Source organism: Giraffa tippelskirchi, chromosome 13, assembly GCF_054371585.1.
Source record: "Giraffa tippelskirchi isolate mGirTip1 chromosome 13, T2T-mGirTip1v1.2.pri, whole genome shotgun sequence".
NCBI classification, from domain to species: Eukaryota; Metazoa; Chordata; class Mammalia; order Artiodactyla; family Giraffidae; genus Giraffa; species Giraffa tippelskirchi.
Window position 1 is genome coordinate 15589181 of NC_137287.1, and position 21615 is coordinate 15610795.

Genomic DNA, 21615 nt, shown 5'->3' on the forward strand with positions numbered 1-21615 from the left:
AACTTTACACACATTTAAAAAATTTAATTCTCTCAACATTCCTATTTGATATGTATTATTATCTTTTAGGCAGTGAAACTGAGGTTCCTGAAGGTTAGACAATTTGTGCTGTGCTAAGTCACTTCATTCGTGTCCAGTTCTTTGTGATTCCGTGGACTGTAGCCCACCAGGCTTCTCAGTCCATGGGATTCTCCAGGCAAGAATACTGGAGTGGGTTACCATTTCCTCCTCCAGCGGGACACCCAGGGATCGAACCTGCATTTCCTGCGGCTCCTGCATTGCAGGTGGATTCTTTACCGCTTGAGCCACCCAGGAAGCCCTCAAAAAGCAACCCATCCCCTTGCGACCGTGGCAGGACTCGAACCTGCAATCTTCTGATCCGAAGTCAGACGCCTTATCCATTAGGCCACACGGCCACCTAGTAGAAAGCTCAGCTAAGGCTGCTAAGAGAGCCAAGATGACAGCTCAGTCTAAATCTAACTTTCTGGTTCCTTCTAATTTATTCCAGGACTTAATACTGTACTATGCAGTAATAAAAACCAAATGTAACGGTGGACTATAAAATCTATAAGTATCTACTATATTTTTTTATATTTGTGACTGTGGTAAAACATAACAGGGGATTTCCTGGCAATCCAGTGGTTAGGACACTGTGCTTCCATTGTAGGGGGCATGGATTCGATCCCTGGTCAGGGAACTAAGATCCCACATGCCTCTCATGCCTCTGCTCAGCCAAAACCAAAAAACAAACCAAAAATGCCACATACACACATAACATAAAATTTACCATCTTAACTACTTTTTTTCATCTGAAGTACTTTTAAGTTCAGTAGTGTTAAGTACATTCACCCTATTGTACAATCCTCTCCAGACCTCTTACAGCCATTCTTGTATATATCATCTGGGGCACAAGGGCAGAATTTTTCTCTAGGGCATGTCCTTGGATGGAATCACATGGGTTTGCATATGTCCGACTTTATCAGTTAAGGTCAGGCCCTTTTTCAAAATGTTTGCATCAATTTATACTCCCATAGGCATTTACTTTTGTTTTAAATATTACATTCAAATGTTAAATTTTAAGTTCCAACACAAGAAGATCAAAAAGATAATACAATGAAAAAATCTCTGTCCCCTAATCATCTTATTGTCTCCACAGAGATAATCAAAATTACCAGTTTCTGGTGATCACCCTTCCAGAAATATGTTTTTGCATATATTTCCCCCTTTTACAACAACTTGTAGCATTTTATACATACTTTTCTGAAGCTTGTTTGTTTCTCTTAACAAACATTATAGGCAATATAATTTGGTGGTCTCTGGAGCAGATTGCCTGGATTCATATCCAGCTTCATGCTAAACTGGTGGTGATTTTGATTAGGTCATTTAATCTCTCTGTGTCTTATATTACTTATCTGTAAAATGTGGAAGGAATCCTAACTTATAAGGTCTTTATGAGAATTAAATTAGTTAATATATGTAGAGCATTTAGAATCTTGCCTATTAGAACTGTAACTATTGTCAGCATAATCATATCAATGCTTTCTCATTCTTTTTTATGGCTGTCTTATAGTCCATTATATAAATGTATCACAATTTATTTTAATCATAATTGATAAACATTTAAGTTGTTCAGGTATGTTTATAGCACAGCAATAAATAACTATCATTTCCCACTCACACAGGTGAGTATATCTAAAAGATAAAGTTCTAGAATGGAACTGCTGGGTCAAAAGTATTTAGTGCAGCTATCATTTTAACGGATATTGACAAGCTTTCCTTCATGAATACACCACACACTCTCATATATATTAACTTAAAGGGATATAAAAAATTTAAACTAGAAGAACCCCAGGTAAAGCTACTTCACTGTTCAGATGAGTCAGCTGATGCCAAGAGAGAGGAAGTGACTGGCACAGGTTTAGTGGTGGAAATAGCACCAAAACCCTCGCAGGTGTCTGAATTTAAGAGTCCTAAAACACTTTCAAGTCCCTGTTGTTCAGTCGCTGTGCTTAGTCGCTCAGTCATGTCCGACTAAGTCCTCGTTAACATTTCATTATGTTGATGCTGCAGTTTGCTTACATAGTGGTAGTAACTTAATATCTAATTTCTCAATATTCTTTCCGATTTTTCCCCTGGGCTATTTTTCTACCCTGGATTGATCATGTGCGCTACCAAGTGACCCTTGGACAAATCTGACCGGCTTGAGGTGGACCAAGTGACCGATCTGCCCTCGTCTTTGAAAATGCTGTACTTGGTAAAATGTCTCTAGGGAATCAGAGCTCCGCCAACCGACTCCTAAGAGATCATTTAAATCACATCAAGGGAAATGAACCAACGCATTTGCTCAGTAATCTTGCCGAGACCAATTCCGCAAGCTGGTAGTTGATTTGTAGTATTTCTTTTAGACCAAAGGAAGCCCGCCCCTCGGTGGCGAAGCCGTCATTGGCTGGTACGGCTGTCAATCATCAGCGAGATAAATACGGAGAGGCCGGCGGCTACTCCCTCAGGACGTCCTGTAGCGCGTGGTGTGGGGGCAGTTGGCTGCGCGAGTCGTGTCAGAGAGAGTCTCTGTGGTAATGTCGTTACGCCTTCCTAACTGGAGTGGAAAGTAAAAGGGACCTCTTCTCCTCCATCCTCTTTTTCTCCTCCCTGCCGGGCAGGCGTAATGGCGGAAGTCGCGGCGACTGGCGCCGGCGGAGAGGCTATGGCGGCAGTGGCGGCGGGGGAAGGCTCCTCGGGCCCGGTGGGCTTGCCTCTAGGCCGAGGCTTCTCGAGCTACCGGCCCTTCGAGCCCCAGGCGTTGGGTCTCAGCCCGAGCTGGCGGCTCACCGGCTTCTCTGGCATGAAGGGCTGAGGCTGCAAGGTCCCCCAGGAGACGCTGCTCAAACTCCTGGCGGGACTGACGCGACCGGAGGTGCTGCCCGCGCCGGGCCGGGGCCTGGTCGGAGGCCTTGAAGAGACGGCCCAGGAAGCCGGTCTGCCGGTGAGGGCGGAACCCAACCCTGCCTTCCCCACCCTGGGCATTGGGTTGGACTCCTGCGTCATACCCCTGAGACACGGGGGCCTGTCCCTGGTGCAGACCACCGATTTCTTTTACCCCCTGGTGGAAGATCCCTACATGATGGGGCGAATCGCGTGCGCCAACGTGCTGAGTGACCTCTACGCCATGGGCATTACTGAGTGTGACAACATGTTGATGCTACTCAGCGTCAGCCAGAGTATGCCTGAGGAGGAGCGAGAAAAGATAACACCACTCATGATCAAAGGCTTTCGGGATGCTGCCGAGGAAGGAGGGACTGCAGTGACTGGTGGGCAAACGGTGGTAAATCCTTGGATTATCATCGGTGGAGTTGCCACTGTGGTATGTCAACCAAATGAATTCATCCTGCCTGACAGCGCCGTTGTTGGGGATGTGCTCGTGTTAACTAAACCCTTAGGAACCCAGGTTGCCGTCAATGCCCACCAATGGCTGGATAATCCTGAACGATGGAATAAGATAAAGATGGTGGTCTCCAGAGAAGAGGTAGAGATGGGTTATCAGGAAGCCATGTTCAACATGGCTACCCTCAATAGAATTGCTGCCGGACTGATGCACACGTTTAATGCCCACGCAGCCACAGATATCACCGGCTTTGGCATTCTAGGTCACTCTCAGAACCTTGCAAAACAACAAAGAAATGAGGTCTCCTTTGTCATTCATAATCTGCCCATCATTGCCAAGATGGCTGCTATCAGCAAGGCCAGCGGGCGCTTCGGTCTCCTGCAAGGAACCTCAGCAGAAACTTCTGGGGGGCTACTGATTTGTCTGCCAAGAGAACAGGCAGCTCGCTTTTGTTCAGAAATCAAATCTTCAAAGTATGGAGAGGGTCATCAAGCCTGGATCGTCGGTATTGTGGAAAAGGGAAACCGGACAGCCCGGATCATTGACAAGCCTCGCATTATTGAGGTCCTACCTCGTGGGGCCACTGCTACTCCTCTTGCTCCTGAGAACTCCAGTGCCTCCTTTGAGCCTAGCTTGTGAGATGGAACAGCAGAAATTGTTTGGACCGTACAGCCTTTGTACACAAGCATGGACCATTCGCCAGAGTTGATTTTAGGAAGAAATTTCCAAAGAAGGCTGCCTGCATAGTGGTTCCCAGCTGCTCTTCCTAGGTGAATCAGCCCATCAAAAGCTGCACATTCCAAGGCCAGAAGTAACATTTTGGACTTCCGGGGGGTCGGGGGGTCATCTCTTGAGTGGAAAAAGCAAAAAACCCCCAGTTTCCTCTTTCCAAGAGCAAGAGGAGATTACTCAGGTTTGAGATATTTTTCTTGGCACGGGGTTAATTGATTTCTGCACAGGGAGTGAGATGATTTATTAAAGTTACACCAAAAATGCAAAATGAAAAACACTTAGAAACAAATAAGTTTGGACCAATACTGTTCTGTTGATAAATTGAAATTGTTATGAGAGATTTAAATGCAATGTCAAATTCTTATTAGATTACTCTGAAACACTGGCTCTTTCCTATTCAGGACAAGAATTGAGCAGCTTGTCCAATGACTGGGAAAGGAGGACCTCCAACCACCTTACTTGGTCTCTGTTAATGACGTCTCTCTCTAAACCCCTTTAAGGACTGGGAGAGGCAGACCAAACCCCAGAGCCCAGGCCTTGGTGGACATTAAGATGTTAAATCTTGTGTTGAAAATTCCTGGTGATTTCATCAATAAAGCAATTTCTAGTGAAATAATTTTGTTGAAAATTCTTCTGGTGAATGTTTGTATCTTTGGAATTATTCATCTTTTACAGTTTTATAAAATGAACCAACTGATAACATTTGGTGTTGACCACAAAGGATCATGAGCAGTCATAAATCCCAAGGCCTAGAGGGTGGGAGAAGAAATGGCAAAGGAAAGGTGTCAGCCGTTCTTGGAAGATGCACAGTGGGTGTAAGAGGGGTAACTGACTTAGAACACAGGAGGCCAAAGTATAAATGCCTTCAGAGGGACTTTTCCTGGTGGTCCAATGGTTAGACTCCAAACTTCCACTGCAGGGGACATGGGTTCCATCCCTGGTTGGGGAACTTAGACCCCACATGCTGTGAGGTGTTCAGTTCAATCGCTCAGTCGTGTCTGACTCTTTGCAACTCCATGGACTGCAGCATGCCAGGCTTCCCTGTCCATCACCAATTCCCAGAGCTTGCTCAAACTCCTGTCCATCGAGTCGGTGATGCCATCCAACCATCTCATCCTCTGTCATCCCCTTCTCCTGCCTTCAATCTTTCCCAGCATCAGGGTCTTTTCCAATGAGTCAGTTCTTCATATCAGATGGCCAAAGTATTGGAGCTTCAGTTTCAGCATCAGTCCTTCCAATGAATATTCAGTACTGATTTCCTTTAGAATTGACTGGTTTGATCTTGCAGTCCAAGGGACTCTCAAGAGTCTTCTCCAACACCACAGTTCAAAAGTTGCAAGGTGTGGCCCCCCCTAAACAAATGCCTTCAGAGTTGGGGAACACTTAACAAGAAGCAAAGAGATAGTCTCCAAATACACTAAGGAAGATGGGGTCAAAGGGTGGGCATAAAAACAGATAGTAGTTAAAAGTTTATGCATAGGGTAATTAGATCTTCACAGTTCTCAAACTTCTCCCTGCACCATGTCATACAGCCACATGACTGCATCTCACCTCTGTTGGTAAAGGGCAGTTTGGTCTCTGGAAAATGTGAATTTAAAAAATACTATAAAGTCAGGGGCAATCAGCAGAGCAGAGGACAGGGAGCCTCAACAAAAGCAAGAATAAAAGACAAAAATGAGATTGTCCAGCCCACTCTCTCAGCTTCGCTACTAGAAACACTGGGAAGCTTATAATGCCCCTGCCTGGCACAGGTAGAAAGTACTTCTCTGGAGAAAATAAATCTGCCCAGGGGGAAAGAAACCTATAAATACAAACATTTAGGGAGCCCCCAGTGAAAATCCCTGTAAGAGGAAGCCTCCCAGTTGAAAAGCTTCACTTAAAAACATTCTTTTTAATACCTCATTGTCAAATAGGAGCAGTAAAGGATCACCAGACATTTGAGGCAAGTTCCAACTGGAAAGAAGTCAAAGCAAACAAGCAAAAAAAAAAAAGACTTTAAGAAAGAGACTATACAGGGAGCAAAAAAAAAAAAAAAAGGAATAAAAGAAAAAGCATCCATTGAAAGATAATAAGAGAGCAAAGCACTTAGAATATAGAAAATACAGCTAAAAATCTTTAAATTCAGTAGTTTTTATTGTCATTTATTTGGGTGCACCGTAAGACATAAGGGATCTTAGTTCCCCGATCAGGGATTGGAAGCTTGGAGTCTTAACCACTGGACAGCCTGGGAAGTCCTCAGTAGAAGATTTAGAAGGTAAAGCTGACATTTATCAGAAAGGAGAACAAAACAAAAAGATCCACAATGAAGGGGGAAAACGAAAATCAGAGATGGGCCAGGAGGTTTAACATATAAGAAGAGTTCCAGAAAGAGGTAATAAAGCATATTAAAGGAAGAAAACAAAGAATTATACAAAAAAGTTTTCTGAAATTCAAAAGGTGTGTCTGTTAACATGCCTTTTGAGTTCCCAGCACTGGGAGTGGAAAAAGGCCTACATTCATTTTATTGTTAACTATTGTTAAAATACCACGGATTAAAAGACCATAATAAAAACAATAGCAAATGCTTATATAATACTCTTTGCCAGGCACTGTACTAAGTGCTTTTATATGTATTAACTTCTGTACACTTCCAACAACCCCATTTTGCAAATGAGGAAGCTGAGGTGCAAGGAGATTAAGAAATGTGGTCAAGGTTGCATTGGCAGTCTACTAACAAAACAGCCTGGTTCTAAAGTCCCTGCTTCCAATCATGGTGAGCTCCTAAAGCTTCTGGGAGGAGAGGAGATCACAAAGGTTTGGTATCAGACTTCTCAGCTGGAAGCTAAAAGACAATGAGAAAGTGCTTGCTTCCAAAATTCTGAGTGTAAGTGATTTTCTCTGTGTAATTCTATAGCCATGTTTGTTTTTTTTTCAAACAAATAGCCTAAGGATATTTTTTAGATGTGCAAGGTATTGAAGTGTTTTCATCACATTCACTCTTTCTCAAGAAAATGCTGGAAGATGTGCTCCAGCAAAACAAGGGAGCAAACGGAGAAAGAGGAAAAACACGGGGTCCGGGAAATGCAACCCAGCACAGGAGAAAAGTGAAGGGAGCTCTCAAGGTAAGAGCTGTCCACCAGGCACAGAGAAGAACCAGCTGGAGCAGAAGCTTGGAAGGTTTCTAGGAAAAAGAAAATGGAATTGATAGAGTATTGATATATTTAATTGTGTGAAAAATTGTATTGGAAGGTAATCGGAAGATGTAAAAAGAATTAGTGACAATTACATAGGAAATTGGGGCTTCTCCAGTGGCTCAGCAGTAAAGAATCCATCTGCAATGCAGGCAACGCAGGTTCAATCCCTGGCTTGGGAAGATCGCCTGGAGAAGGATATGGCAACTCACTCCAGTACTGTTGCCTGGAGAGTCCCATGGACAGAGGCGCCAGTCAGGCTGCAGTCCATGGGGTCGCAAAAGAATCAGGCTCAACTGAGCAACTAAACAACAGCAACAACAACATAGAATATCAGCAAATTAAAAAAAAAAATGAGGCAGTTATCAACTCTAGCCAAAAATGAACAAAATGTAATCTAACAACAATAAATAGATAAATTCAATCAGCTTTTCTCAGAGCTCACAGCTCTCAAATTACTTTCCACAAAACCCCTGCTTCATCTCAAGGCACTTCATCTCACGGCACACTCACTGCCTTTCTCACTGAACTCTAGCCCATTAGCCTTTCTATGGTGCTTCAAACAAATCGAGATCCTTTGTGCTCCATCTCTCTATCCAACTGGCTAACTCTCAGTCCTAGCTCAGCTAGAATAAAACCTCTTCATAACAGCCCTCTCTGACCGCAGCCAAAACCCGGCAATTTTCCAACTCATCATCCTATTTATTAGCTTTCGAGTGTCTGCGTGCTCAGTTGCTTCAGTCATGTCCAACTCTTTGCGACCCAATGGACTGTAGCCCACCAGACTCCTCAGTCCATGGGGTTCTCCCAGGAAGAATACTGGAGTGGGTTGCCATACCTTCTTTCAGGGGATCTTCCTGACCAAGGGATCAAAACCGTGTCTTCTGCATTGCAGGCGGATTCTTTACTGCTGAGTCACCAGGGAAGCCCTTTCTTGGCTTCTTAGATATTTTGTTTTTTTATTTAGCCATGCCAGGTCTTAGTTTGAGGTATGTGGGATCTAGTTACGCAACCAGGGATCAAACTCAGGGCCCCTGCATTTGGAGTTCAGAGTCTCATCCACTGGATTATCAGGAAAGTTCCTTTTAGTTTACTTTTTAATTGTCCCTTTCTGCAAGTGTGTAAGCTCCAAGATGGCAGAGGACGTTCTATATCCCCAGCACCTGTAACAGTGTCTGGCCCACAGTTAATGCTCAGGATATACTGAATCAATGAGTGAGTGAGTAAGACACACTAGGGACTCCAGCACCCTCTGTTTTCACACTTTCCTTGCTCTTAGTGTCTCCTAGTGGTGGAAGTTGGTACCACCAATCTCTCAAGGCTTTGGATAAGAAATTTGGGCCTTGGTTCTGCTTATCAATGAACACAACTCTCTAACTGGTTTATTTTCTTGCTTGGGCTGGGCAGTAGAAAAGGGCAGGAGAACGATTGGATGCTTCCCTAGCCTGGGTCCTCTTAGTTAACCTAGTGCTGGAGTCCTGCTCCAGCGGGTCCAGGAGTACCCAAGGGATGAATGGCGTCGGCGAGAGGAAAGAATCACACACGGAGTCTCTCGAAGTTTCAAAGATAATTCTTTTTTTTTTTTTTTTATTGCTTTAAGCTTCTACTTATATAGCACATGTTTTGGGTCAATAACCTTCGTAATGACTCTTGCTATATTTTCCTGTTCAGATGAATATCCCCTAATTCTAAGATGTACTAAAGGTTTTTTCCTGGTCCTTTGTCATACTTTGGTTACATTTTTACCCAGAAACCTATTCTTATGCTACTAAAACATGATCTATGATGTCATAAATCATATTGTTCCATTTACTTATTCCATACAGTCTGCGAATACAGCATCTTGCTTCAGCGAATAAGCACTATAGTGGTATCTAAGGTCAAAAATTTCTCATACTACAGCCATTGTCAGTGGTGGTCTGTTTACCATATACCCACATACCACAAGACTATTTCTGGCAGGAACAAGTCTTTACAGTCTACCCTAAAACCACCTACAATGTGACTCACATATTCCTTTTTGTCTGCGCTCCAGTTCTGGGGGGCACCAATATCTCTAGCGTCCCAATCTTTTAAGAAAAGACAATTGATTTAGTTTCTGTAATTTTCCTTGATACATGACCCAAGTTTTCCAGTCATCAATAATAATCTCCTCATGAGGCCAGGTCACAATAGGCTTAGGGCTTGTTTTCTAAATGAACATGGCCTTATTCCCTGGCTGAGTGTTAAGGACCCATCAGCCAGGGGCCTCAGTAGGTTTAATCATTTGGGGAATATTTCTTTGGGGCAGAGTATCATTTTTCTTTTCCCTGGACTCTCGTGAACTCATTACAGAAGCCCCTTCAAATCCTACCAACAAAGAAAGAAACACAGCTAGCCACAGCAAAAGCATAGGAACAGAAAGGAGTGAAGGTTCCGATCCTGGAGAGAAACCACTGTGCAGTTTCTTCTTGAGTGGTGCCGTGACTTTGTCATCCGGCAATGGTTCCAAAACGGCTCCCAACAACCTAGGAAGGGTTAGGGGGTTGGAAGCGAGGTAGGCATACAACTATTCCTTGAAGAGGGCCTGGGCAGCAAAGTGGAAGTAGCAGGTAATGGGAGGTGACAGGCCTGGGGTAGAAATCAGAACAGAATCACAGGTATAAACAGAGGTGTAACAAAGGTGAAGGAGGACGTCCCTGGTGGTCCAGTGGTTAACAATCCTCCTGCCAATGCACGGGACACGGGTTCAATCCCTGGTCTGGGAAGATTTCACATGCCACAGGGCAACTAAACCCATGGGACACAACTACTGAGCATGCATACCCTAGAGCATACTCTAGTTGCTCCACAACTAGAGAAACCACAGCAATGAGAAGCCCGCACGCTGCAACTGGAGCGTAGCCCCTGATCACTGCAACTGGAAGAGACCTGAGGGTAGCAATGAAGATCCAGCACAGCCAAAAATAAATAATAATAAAGAAAAACCAAAAAAGTTTTTCTTAAAGGGTGATGGAGAGAAAGAAAGAGGAAGAAAAAGGGAGCCAAAGAAAGAAAAGAAAAAGGAGAGGAAATTGAAAGTAGAGAGAGAGAGGAAGATGGGAGGGACAGAAAGAAGGACAGAAGGAAAGGCAGTGCCAGGTGACCTCAGCAGATACTCAGGCACATGTGAGCTGCCTCCTTTACTTTTTGCTGAAGAGCTCTGGGGAACTCTGGGGAGCTTCAGCCTTCACCCTCCTGGATCTCAGATGAGTCTCCAGACCTCCCTGGGTCTCAGTTTCCTCATTTGTAAAATAGACACAGCCATACCCGCCTATGGCAGGCAAGTCATGGAGAGGATCCCATGAGATACACTCCTCTAAATTAGTATGTATAGATCAACTCAGGTACCAGGTCCTGGGAAACGAAAGCCTGACACTGCTTTTGTTCTCCAGGAGACCAGGACTGAGGGTGGATCTAGAACAGGGTCACCAATCTCCCCCAAATTAAAGTAAGAAGTGGTAAGTGCCATGGCAATAAGAGTGAGGGAAGTACTATATAAAACCAAATTCTGTCCTTTTGGAGGAAGTTTCAGAAGGCTTCCTAGAGGAGGTGACTTTGAAGCAGGACTCTACAGGGTGGGTGGAATTTGGATTTGGATATGCAGAGAATGGGGATGGGCATTCCAGAAGGTGGGGAGTGGGTGAGCAAAGGCAGGGAGAGTGGATTTCAGCCTGTGTGTAGGGGGATGTGGCCAGATAAATAGGTTGGCGAAGGACTTCCAAGGGTGTTGGGGACTCTCTGGCCTGACGGGGCTAGGCTAGAGTTTCTGAAAAAGGCTCTGTTATGACTGCCCCTGAAAAATTTATATGTGTGCATGCTCGGTCACTCAGTTGTGTCTGACTCTTTGAGACCCCATGGACTATAGCCCACCAGAATCCTCTGCCCATGAGATTCTCCAGGCAAGAATACTAGAGCAGGTTGTCATTTCCTCCTTCAGAGGATCTTCTTGACCCAGGGATCGAACCATGTCTCTTGCATTGGCAGGAAGATTCTTTACCACTGCACCAACTGGGAAGCCCATTTTAATTATAGCAGCACCCTTTCTCCCATTCCCAAGTTCAAAACCAATAAGGCCTATGGATCTACCTCCAATAAGAACGGCACTGGGAATTCCCTGGCAATCCAGTGGTTAGGACTCCGAGTTTTCATTGCCAAAGGCCCAGGTTCGAACTCTGGTCAGGGAACTAAGATACCACAAACTGCTTAGCAAGGCAAAAAAAAGAAAAGAAAACAGAACTGAAGTAGATTATTGGGACCCACCATGGACAAAATACGTATTGTCCCGGTCCTCCTAGCACATATGAAGTGTCCTTGGAGGCCACCTAGGCCAGATCCCCATTATATAGATAGGGAAATCAAGGCTCAGAGAAGAGAAACAGTGTTCCCAAGGGCATTGGCAGGTAGGTTCCCAACCACCTGAGCCCTAGTTTCCCATCGCTCTCTGTTGTCTCTGGGACCTCTGACTGACTCAGGTTCCCCTACCCTGACACTGCTGCTGCTAAGTCACTTCAGTCGTGTCCGACTCTGTGCGACCCCATAGACGGCAGCCCACCAGGCTCCCCTGTCCCTGGGATTCTCCAGGCAAGAACACTGGAGTGGGTTGCCATTGCCTTCTCCAATGCATGAAAGTGAAAAGTGAAAGTTAAGTCGCTCAGTCGTGTCCGACTCTTTGCGACCCCATGGACTGCAGCCTACCAGGCCCCTCTGTCCACGGGATTTTCCAGGCAAGAGTACTGGAGTGGGGTGCCATTGCCTTCTCCACCTTCTCAGTTTACAAGCCTTTGATGCTTTGTTCTCCAGCTGCTGCGGCCACTTCCACTCCAAGTTTTCCCAAAGAGCCTTACTGAGACCAGTTGGACCTGTTTGGCTCTAGTGGGGAAGGTGGCCAAACTCTGAGTGGTACAAGGGTGTATGTTTGCCTTTTGCCTGTTCCAGCAAAAACAAAGTTCCATCCACTCTGTCATTAAACATTTATTAGCCTGCACTGGAGAAACACCTTTGTTTGTTTGTTTTTGCTGTACCGCCCAGCACACAGTATCTTAATTCCTTGACCAGCGGTGAACCAGGCCCCCTGCAGTGGAAGCACAGAGTCTTAATCGCTGGACTGCTAGAGAAGTCCCGGTTGGTCTTTAGAGGATGATGTCGTGGGAGCAAAGAACTCGGATGTCCCTGCAGGATGCTTTGGAAGAGCTTTACAGCTCTGCCAGGGAACCTCCCTGGGAGGGGGGTGGGGGATGGGCAGAGGCAGTCTCACGGAGAGTGCCTCCTCCTTCAGATCAGTCTCCAAGGACCATTTGACCTGTGAACTCTAGAAGTTCTGAAAACCTGACTCTTAAAAAATCTGCGATGCAGAGGACTCCCAAGAAAGTTGCTCTCCAAGTGGTGTTTTATATGCCAGTAAGAGTTTGTCTTCTGGTCTAGAGAAGCTGGGCTTCCCAGGCGGCACTAGTGGTAAAGAATCCGCCTGCTAGTGGAGGAGACACAAGGGATGAGGGTTCAACCTTTGGGTCAGGGAGGATCCCCTGGTGTAGGAAATTGCAGTCCACTCCAGTATTCTTGCCTGGAAAATTCCATGGGCAGAGGAGCCTGGCGGGCTACAGTCCATGGGGCAGCAAAGTCAGACATGACTGAGCATACATACAACTGGAGAAGCTTAGTAAACACCAAGGAAGGTGCTAGGGGTGGTACTTGGCTCCTGAAACTTTCAGTACCCAGATCCATAAGGCAGTTCAATGCTCCAAACTTCAGACCTATATATCCACCTACCTGCTGGACATTGCCTGCATATTTTTCCTAGATCTCAGACTCAGTCTGTCCCAAACTGAATTCAGTATCTTCCCTCCTACCACAACTTCTAGGTCTTCTACGTCCTCATTTCAGCAAATGAAAAAACTATTCATCTATTTACTCAAGCCAGAAACCTAGGAGTTACCCAGGACGCCCTCATATCTCCCACCTCCCATATCTAAATTCCATGTTGCCTAATCCAGTAGCAAATTCTGTGCTCTCATTTTACCCAGCTGCTCAGCCGCATCAGATGTCCACTCACTCTGGAACACTTTCCTATCTTAGTGTCCATAACTTCACACTGTCAATTTTCCTCCTACCTCACCTTCTCTTCTCTTGTTGCTGAGTCGCTCAGTCAAGTCTGACTCTGCAACCCCATGGACTGTAGCCTGCCAGGCTCCTCTGTCCATGGGATTTCCCAGGTAAGAATACTGGAGTGGGTTGCCATTTCCTCTTCCAGGAGATCTTCCTGACCCAGGGATCCACCCTTCATCTCCCGCATTGGCAAGCAGATTCTTTACCAATGAGCCACCAGGGAAGCCCTTTTCTTTTCTTCTGCTCAACTGCTAAATGTCGGAGTACCCCAAATCTTAGTCTTGCCTACCTAGATTCTTGTACTAGTTATTCTTGTCAAATTCTCTAACTTTAAGTAGTGTTTAAATGACAGAGACTACCAAATCTGAATCTCCAGCCCTGATCTTGCCTCTAACCCTTAGGCTCATAAATCCACCTGCCAACTTGATATGGGTCTTCACCTTGCTTTGTCCTAAACCACACTTCTGATGCCTCTTATGTTCAATGCTGCATCTCATCTTCCTCATCCCAGTATTAGTCACCATCCATCCACCAAGCTGCTCAACACTCAAAACCTGCAAACCATGCTTAATTCTACCCTTTCTCCCATCTCACTAGTTCAAAACCAACAAAACCTATAGGTCTAACTCTAAGATATGCATCTACTTCTTTTCATCCTCACCCACCATCAGCCCAGGCCAACTCACCAACATCTCTTGCTGGAAAACTGCAGTAATTCATCTCCTGCTTCTTATTCTTGCCCTCCTCTGGTTCATTATTTTAAAAAGTAGCTGTTTATTTATTTTTGGCTGCACTGAATCTTCGTGGCTTTGTGAGGGCTTTCGCTAGTTGTGGCTAGTGGGGGCTGCTCCCTAGTTGTTGTATGAGAGCTTCTCACTGCAGTGGCTTCTCCTGTTGTGGGGCATGGGCTCTAGGGCATGTGGGCTTCAACAGTTGCAGCACAGGCTCAGTAGTCATGGTGCACTGGCTTAGTTGTTACCCGACATGTGGAATCTTCCTGGATCAGGGATAGACCTCGTGTCTCCTGCATTGGCAGATGGACGCCACCTTATCTTTTTTTTTTTTTTTTTTGCCACCTTATCTTTTTATCCACAGCGCCACCAGGCAAGTCCCTCCTCCAGTTCATTCTTAACACAGCAGTAACAGGATTCAGAAGTACAAAATATGATCATATGGCTCCCCTGCCTAAAATCCTTCAAAAGGTTCCCACATATTTAAAATCCAAAATAAAATAAACATGAAATAAAATAGATGGTTGATTGATCTAATCTCATCTCTTTTTACTTCTCCAACACCACATCCCACCATTCTCCCCCTTGTTTGTTCACTGCATTCCTGCCACACTGGAACTCTTTTTGCATTTAGAACATGCCAAGCCTTCCCTGCTTTAAGCCCTGGTGTTCTCTCTACCTAGTACTCTATTCCCCTTGATTTTTCTTTAATGTTTTTTTAAAAATATTTATTTGGCTGCTCCAGATCTTAGTTGCAACATGCAGGATCTTTGATTGTCATTGCAGCATTTGGGATATTTAATTGCAGCATGTGGGATCTAGTTCCCTGACCAGGGATCGACCTGGGTCCCCTGCATTGAGTGTGCAGAGTCTTAGCCACTGGACCACCAGGGAAGTCCCCTATCCCCCTTGATTTATTAATAATTACTCAGGTTAAATGTCAATTTCTCCAAGACAAGTAACAAAAACAAAACCCTAAAAGTGGTTTGACCAATAAAGGGATTTATTAATTTATATAACCAGAGTCCTAAATCAGAGCATCTCTGTAACCTGTTTTAAAATAAGTAGCTCAGCAGTGTTATCAAGAATCCAGGTCCTTTCTATCTTGCTATCTACCATAGTACTTATCACCATTTGAGACAATATAGTGTAGGAGTTAACCCAGATTCTGAAGCCAAACTGCCTAAATTTGTAACCTGGCTACCACTTTACTAGCTGTAGAGTTAAATTACTCAATCCCTCAGTTTCTGTGTCTGTAAAATGGAGATGATGATTATAATATTAACTACCTCAAAGGGCTGATTTGAGGACTGAATGAATAGTGAGGATTTAAATATGTAAAATTGAAACAGTTTCCCTAGCTCCCCTAGAGGATGAGATGGTTGCATGGCATCATAGACTCAGTGGACATGTGTGTGTTTTCGTGGCTCAGCCGTGTCCGACTCTTTGCGACCCCACAGACTGCAGGCCACCAGGCTTCTCTGTCCATGGGATTCTCCAGGCAAGAATACTGGAATAGATTGCCATTCCCTTCTCCAGAGGATCTTCCCGACCCAAGGATCGAACCCTCGTCTCTGGCATTGCAGGCAGATTGTTTACTGTTTAGTTTACAGAGAACTCCTCAATGGACACGAGTTTGAGCAAACCTCAAGAGATGGACAGGGAAGCCTGGCATGCTGCAGTCTATGGGGTCGCAAAGAGTCGGACACGACTGAGCGACTGAACAACAACCCTAGTTCTAGTTCATTCCTCAGGCTCAGTTTTATCCTGGAGACATTTCTGTATCGTTTTAATAAACTCCCCTCTGCTTTAAACCATTCATCTGTGGTTCGCCACGAGGCTCCCCGCTCTGTCATTTCGCTTTGGCGCCATCTGGCGCCCCAAAGGGAAGTGACGCGCCTGCGCTCTCCACCCTCTGCCCTTTGTCTCATCTCCGGTCGAATTTGGTACCTATATCTTTAAGATTCTCGGTCAAGACTCAAGAATTCAGGGGCGGGAGCGAAGGAACGCCCGCTTGAAGTCCTCTCAGGTTGGTCCAGTCCGGGTAAGGGGCGGGATTTAGCGAACTCTACATAAGTAATTGGTCTTTCCTTTGGCTCCGCCCCTGTGAGGCAATCACAAACGCCTGTAGATTGGTCAGGGGCTCTGGAGGCGGGGGCTCCGAGCTTGGCTCCTGGTTCTCCCGGGCGGTCCCGGCTGCAGCTCGGTGGGCGGCATGTCGGTGAATGAAGAGACGCCTGGAGGTGGCAGAGGAGAGAGCACTACTGCCACCGGCCCCTTCAGCTTCAGCTCGGAACCAACGCTCGAGGACATGTAAGCCGTCCTTGCCCAGCCTGAGCTGGGGAGATCGCCCCTACTCCCTCCTTTCGGGGAGGGTCGGTCCCTCCACGTGTTCGGAAAAAAAGGCTAGTAGCTGTGCTCAGGTTCTAGTTCTGGGGGCTGACCCCAGGCGAAACTTCTAACCTTCTCCTCTGCAAAGTGGGCTTAACTATACACATCTGAGGCAGGAGACATACCGGAGTACGGTGATGCTTCTGCCCTGCCTCTGTCCTCCAGGAACGGGAGGTAGGATGGGGGCAAATATAGTGTTGAGACGTCGAAGACATTTCTTTCTGGAGGAAATCCAGGAGGGCTGTTTGGGGGAAGTATCCTGGGGCTGCATTCTGTAAAATCAATAGGATTTAGATATGCAGAGATAGGCTTATTCCAGGTGGAGGAAAACTGCAGCAGCAGCAACAGGAAGTGGAATAATGAAAATGAGGGTATTATTAGATTTCGATAGTTTAGGCTCTGGGTAAGGATGCGCCCATTTTACAGATGAGAAAACCAAATCCTGTAAAAAAGAGATGACTTGTTTAGGCCATCCAAAGAATTAGTTGCAGAATCCCCTCCGACTCGCATGCCCCCATTGCATCTCACTGAGTACCAGGGCCCTGCATCTCCTCCCCCATCCCCTAACCTTGGGACCTGGACTTCCACCCCTTTCTCCTATTCCAGCCGCCGCCTCCATGCTGAGTTCGCTGCTGAACGAGACTGGGAGCAGTTCCATCAGCCTCGGAACCTCCTCCTGGCCTTGGTGGGGGAAGTGGGGGAGCTGGCAGAGCTCTTGTGAGTAGACAACAGGCTTTCTGGAAGAGTCTGTGTTGAGGAGGGAAGGGGAGGATTCATTTGACCATCAAATATCCATGGATCCAATTTCCGCTCCTCACTACCAAGCTCTTCTGTACCTGGTTGCTGGGCATTCAGAGACATGACTTATGGGTCCGTTGCCTCCTACGGACGCCCAGTCTCCTGTGAGAGAAAGGTGTAAAAACTGCAAGGCAGATCCAGGTCTGAGAAGGGGTGGTGGGAACCTTCCTTTATCTCTGCCTCTGGGGTAGAAAGGCTGGTCTTCTATAGAAGGCATTCCAGAGAGGGGGAACCACATTTGCAGAGGTAGTGAGATGGAAAAGGGCAAGTTAAATTCAGTGAGAATGTAGGATTCCTTTAGTGTAAGCTTCTTGACGAAGGGCAAGAATTTTGTATTTGTCTTGTTCTCTGGTGTGTCCCAAGTACCCGACACACAATAAGTACTCAATACATCTATCTCTTGTGGCTGCAGAGGAGAGGGGTAGGATAGGGGCACAGAATGGTAGGATTAGGCCGGGAAGTAATGGAGTTCTGGACAGAACACCTGACCCGATTTGAGTGGTAGAAAGAACACTGTACCTGCCGAGTGGATTTGATCCCCTAGGAGAATTGTGTCAGGGGAGATTAGTGAGGAGACTGGTGTAGATGATGCAAAAGGTGGTGAGGACCAAACCAGGGTAGTCTCAGGGGCATGAAGAAATGAGGGCACAGATGTGTGTGAGGGCAATCCACTCATTCATTACAGATCCATGAGCACCGTCTGGGTGCTAGGTCATCTAGAATCAAGATATGGCCTTGAACAAGATGGATACCCTCACAGTGCGAAGAGACTGACAATAAATAAGTGAACTAACTTTAAAAGATATGGAATTGTGACAATTTCTAGGAGGCAAATAACACAAGGTGTGGAGAAAGAAGGTAACCGAGGGAGAAGGCTGTTCTAAGGAGATAACATTTGAGCTGAGAGCTGATGGGAAGCATGGGTGTTGGAAGAGCAGTCAAGTTTGCGGGATCAGGAAGTGCAAAGGCCCTGTGACAGTTTGGCCTGTTTGCAAACAGAAGAGGCCAGAATCAGTGGCTTGAAGTGGGGGGTGAGAAGGAGCGTGGTGGATAATGACACTGGCAGAGACAGGAGTCATTTCATGCAGAACCTGAAAGGTGTGGTAGGAGTTTGGATTTTATTCCAAGCGCAGTTGGAGGAGTTGTCGTTTTTATTTTTGGCAGTGCGGGGTCTTGGTTGCTGCATGTGAGCTTTCTCTAGTTGCAGTGAGTAGGGTCTACTCTCTAGGTGTAGTGGCTTCTCTTGTTGCAGAGCATGGAGTCTAGGGCGCTCGAGCTTCCGTAGTTGCAGTGCATGGGCTCAGTAGTTGTGACACACGGGCTTAGCTGCCCCATGGCATGTGGAATCTTCCCGGACCAGGGACCAAACCCGTGTCCCTGCAGGGGCAGGCGGATTCTTAACCACTGGACCGCCAGAGAAGTCCAGTTGGGGGAGTTTTAAGCAGGGGAGGGATGAAATGTAATTTGTTCTTTTAAAAGATGGTAGGGTAAGAAGAGAAGATGAGTTAGCAGACTTTTGCAGTGGTCCAGGTCTAAGGCTTAGTCTGGGGTAGAAGTGGCTGGGGGTTGGCAGGTAGGACTGGGTCCCAAAAAGTGAAATGTCCTCTCCTTGGCTTAGGTAAGGACACAGAGGTCTGGGTGAATCATCTGATGAGGTCTCTTCCCCACCATAAAGAGTCCAGGGCCCATATGGGTTGACTTGTCCTAGAAGAAACTTCCTAGCAGTGGGAATTCACTGCTTCAAGGTGTGGGCTGCTCCTAAGAGAGGTAGAACCCACTGTCCTGGCTAGCATCTATGTGTGTGTGCCTGTCTTATGTGTTCTGTCCCCCAGTCAGTGGAAGCCCGATGAGGAGCCTGGGCCCCAAGCCTGGTCCCCCAGGGAACGAGCAGCCCTTCAAGAGGAGCTCAGTGATGTCCTCATCTACCTGGTAGCATTGGCAGCCCGCTGCCGCATAGACCTACCCCAAGCAGTGCTCTCCAAGATGGACACCAACCGGCGACGCTACCCAGCGCATCTATCCCGTGGCTCTGCCTGCAAGTATACAGACTTGCCCCATGGGGCCACCTCTGAAAACCAGGCTGTGGGGCCTACAGACCCTGCCTCTGAGTCCACAGGTCAGCCCTCAACCTAGAAACATGGGCACAGAAGCTGCAGCTCAGCATGGCCTCTGAGGAGCAGAGGGTGCCTGGCCAAGGTACCTCATTCTAGTTCTTTCCTAAAAGATCACGGACCTGGGGGCTACACTTCTTGAGGTCTAAGGCCCCAGAACCTCTAGAAGATAGCCTTCTGTTTTTTTCTCCCTCAATAAAACTTTTGGTTACCAGCTTCTAGACTCTTCCTGGGGCAGCTGGGGAGGCTCTGTCTCAGTCCACGCTGGAGAAGGGCACCCGGAATGCCTGTGAGCCAAACTCCCATGTTTCTCTATTGTACCTCCCACCTGCAGAGCAGAGAGATCTGATTTCTAGAAAATTCCCTGTCTGATCTCATGTAAGTCCCTTCCCCTTCTCTAAATAAGGTCAGAGGCTTTATGTAGCATTGGATAGGAGCCCAGATTCTGGAGCCAGGCTATCTGGGCTCAGATGCCATCTTTGGTACTAGATGATTTTCATTATGGGGCTTCTCAGGTGGTGTTAGTGGTAAAGAACCCGCCTCCCAATGCAGGAGACATAAGACACACAGGTTTGATCCCTGGGTGGGGAAGATCCCCTGGAGGAGGGCATGGCAACCCGCTCCAGTATTCTTGTCTGGAGAATCCCCATGGACAGAGGAGCCTGGCGGGCTACAGCCCATACGGTTGCAAAGAGTCGGACACGACTGAAGCAACTTAGCATGCAACATGATGTTCATTATATTTTTATCTTTCTGTACCTCCATTTCCTCATCTAAAATGAAAATAATGGTATCTACTTAGTAGGGTTGTAAGGTTTAAGGAAGCTATTATATTATAAATAGAGTGCTGGACTTCCTGGGTGGTCCAATGGTTGACTCCACACTTCCAATGCAAGGGGCCTGGGTTTGATCCCTGGTCGCGGAACTAAGATCCCACATGCCACACGGTTAAAGAAAAAAAAATGTGGAGTGTTTAGGACAGTGTCTGGTGCATAGTAGGTAGTTGTTAAGTTTGCAGTTGTCATTCTTAGTTTGCTGTTTCAACTCAAAACTCTCAGGGACCCAGGGCAGGAAATTTCATGTTAAGGCCGGCCTGGGCCTAGGGCTGAGTCCCAGACCCCAGTCTTGTCCATCAGACCCCAGACCTGTGAGAGCCCTCTGCCCCCCTCCCTTGGCCCCCAGCACAGATCAGGGTCAGGTCTGTCTGGTGTGGAGCAGAACAAGGCTTCTTTTCTTTTGGACCTTGGAATGCCTAACACTCCCCATCTCTCCGCTCCCCCCCTACTCTGCCCCCGCAGCCTTCCTTCCCAAGGTCAATTTGTTTGTTCCACTTCTATACCTAAAGATAGTATTGGGTACGTATGATTCACCCGTTGTGTGACCTCTGGCACATCACTTCCTTTTCAGAGATACCTGTGGCCTGCCTCCTTCACCATTTCCACATCAGTGAAATGAAGCCTTCCACTGTTATTAATGACCTCACTCCCTCTTAACCAGTGACCTCTCTTACTTCCCTGGTAAGAGAATCCATCAGATTGGAACTGCTTTAAGTTCCTAAATCTTCCTTTCCTCTTCCCATCAGTGATAGCAAGAGCTTTATCCTATTGATCTCTTATTTCATCCTGTCTCCTTGATCAGTTTTCTCCTCTCTCCTCTATATAATCAAGGTCTCTTCCTTTCCATTAGCCCTTCCCACCAGCCCATAAAGCATGATCGAGCCTTTTCCCTATTGATAAGGCAAAACCAAACAAAACTCCAGCTACTTCCATCATGCTTTTCATAGTCAAGCCATCCACTCTGCTTCCTCATTCTCTCATTTCTGCCCTAAACCACTAAAGGTTGGCTTTCACCTCCACCCCTCCCCTGAAGGGGCTTCCCTGTTGGCTCAGGGGTAAAGAATCCACCTGTGATACAGGAGGCGTGGGTTCAATCCCTGGGTCAGGAAGATCCTGTGGAGGAAATGGCAATCTACTCCAGTATTCTTGCCTGGAGAATTCCACAAAGAGAGGAGCCTGGCGGGCTACAGTACATGGGGTCATAAAGAGTCAGACTCGACACGACTGAGCAGGCACACACCTCAACTGAAACTGTTCTCTTTCCCTGAATTCACACACACATAGCGGTCACCAGAGCAGCATCTGACAGCTAAATTTCCTCTGTGAAACACTTTCCTCTAG

General features: G+C 46.5%; 2 protein-coding genes and 1 non-coding gene across 6 annotated transcripts; 2 read left to right on the forward strand and 1 right to left on the reverse strand.

Annotated features, from left to right (window-relative positions):
* Nucleotides 1-343: 343 nt before the first annotated feature.
* TRNAR-UCG (transfer RNA arginine (anticodon UCG)) lies at nt 344-416 on the reverse strand. The gene has a single exon. It is a non-coding gene; the product is annotated as a tRNA-Arg (tRNA).
* A 2089-nt stretch (nt 417-2505) lies between these two features.
* On the forward strand, nt 2506-4727 carry SEPHS2 (selenophosphate synthetase 2). Of its 4 annotated transcripts, none has more exons than XM_081553053.1 (2): nt 2506-3575; nt 3786-4727. In XM_081553053.1, the coding sequence occupies exons 1-2, from the start codon at nt 2666-2668 to the stop codon at nt 4019-4021; spliced, it is 1146 nt and encodes a 381-aa protein (XP_081409179.1). In that variant the 5' UTR covers nt 2506-2665; the 3' UTR covers nt 4022-4727. The 4 variants fall into 4 exon arrangements, with proteins under 4 accessions (XP_081409179.1, XP_081409177.1, XP_081409178.1 ...); XM_081553051.1 differs by having other exon boundaries at nt 2506-2847; nt 2935-4727; XM_081553052.1 differs by having other exon boundaries at nt 2506-2797; nt 2969-4727.
* An 11609-nt stretch (nt 4728-16336) lies between these two features.
* On the forward strand, nt 16337-19652 carry DCTPP1 (dCTP pyrophosphatase 1). The gene is made up of 3 exons (XM_081553059.1): nt 16337-16451; nt 17136-17246; nt 19160-19652. The coding sequence occupies exons 1-3, from the start codon at nt 16354-16356 to the stop codon at nt 19458-19460; spliced, it is 510 nt and encodes a 169-aa protein (XP_081409185.1). The 5' UTR covers nt 16337-16353; the 3' UTR covers nt 19461-19652.
* The last annotated feature ends 1963 nt before the right edge of the window (nt 19653-21615 follow it).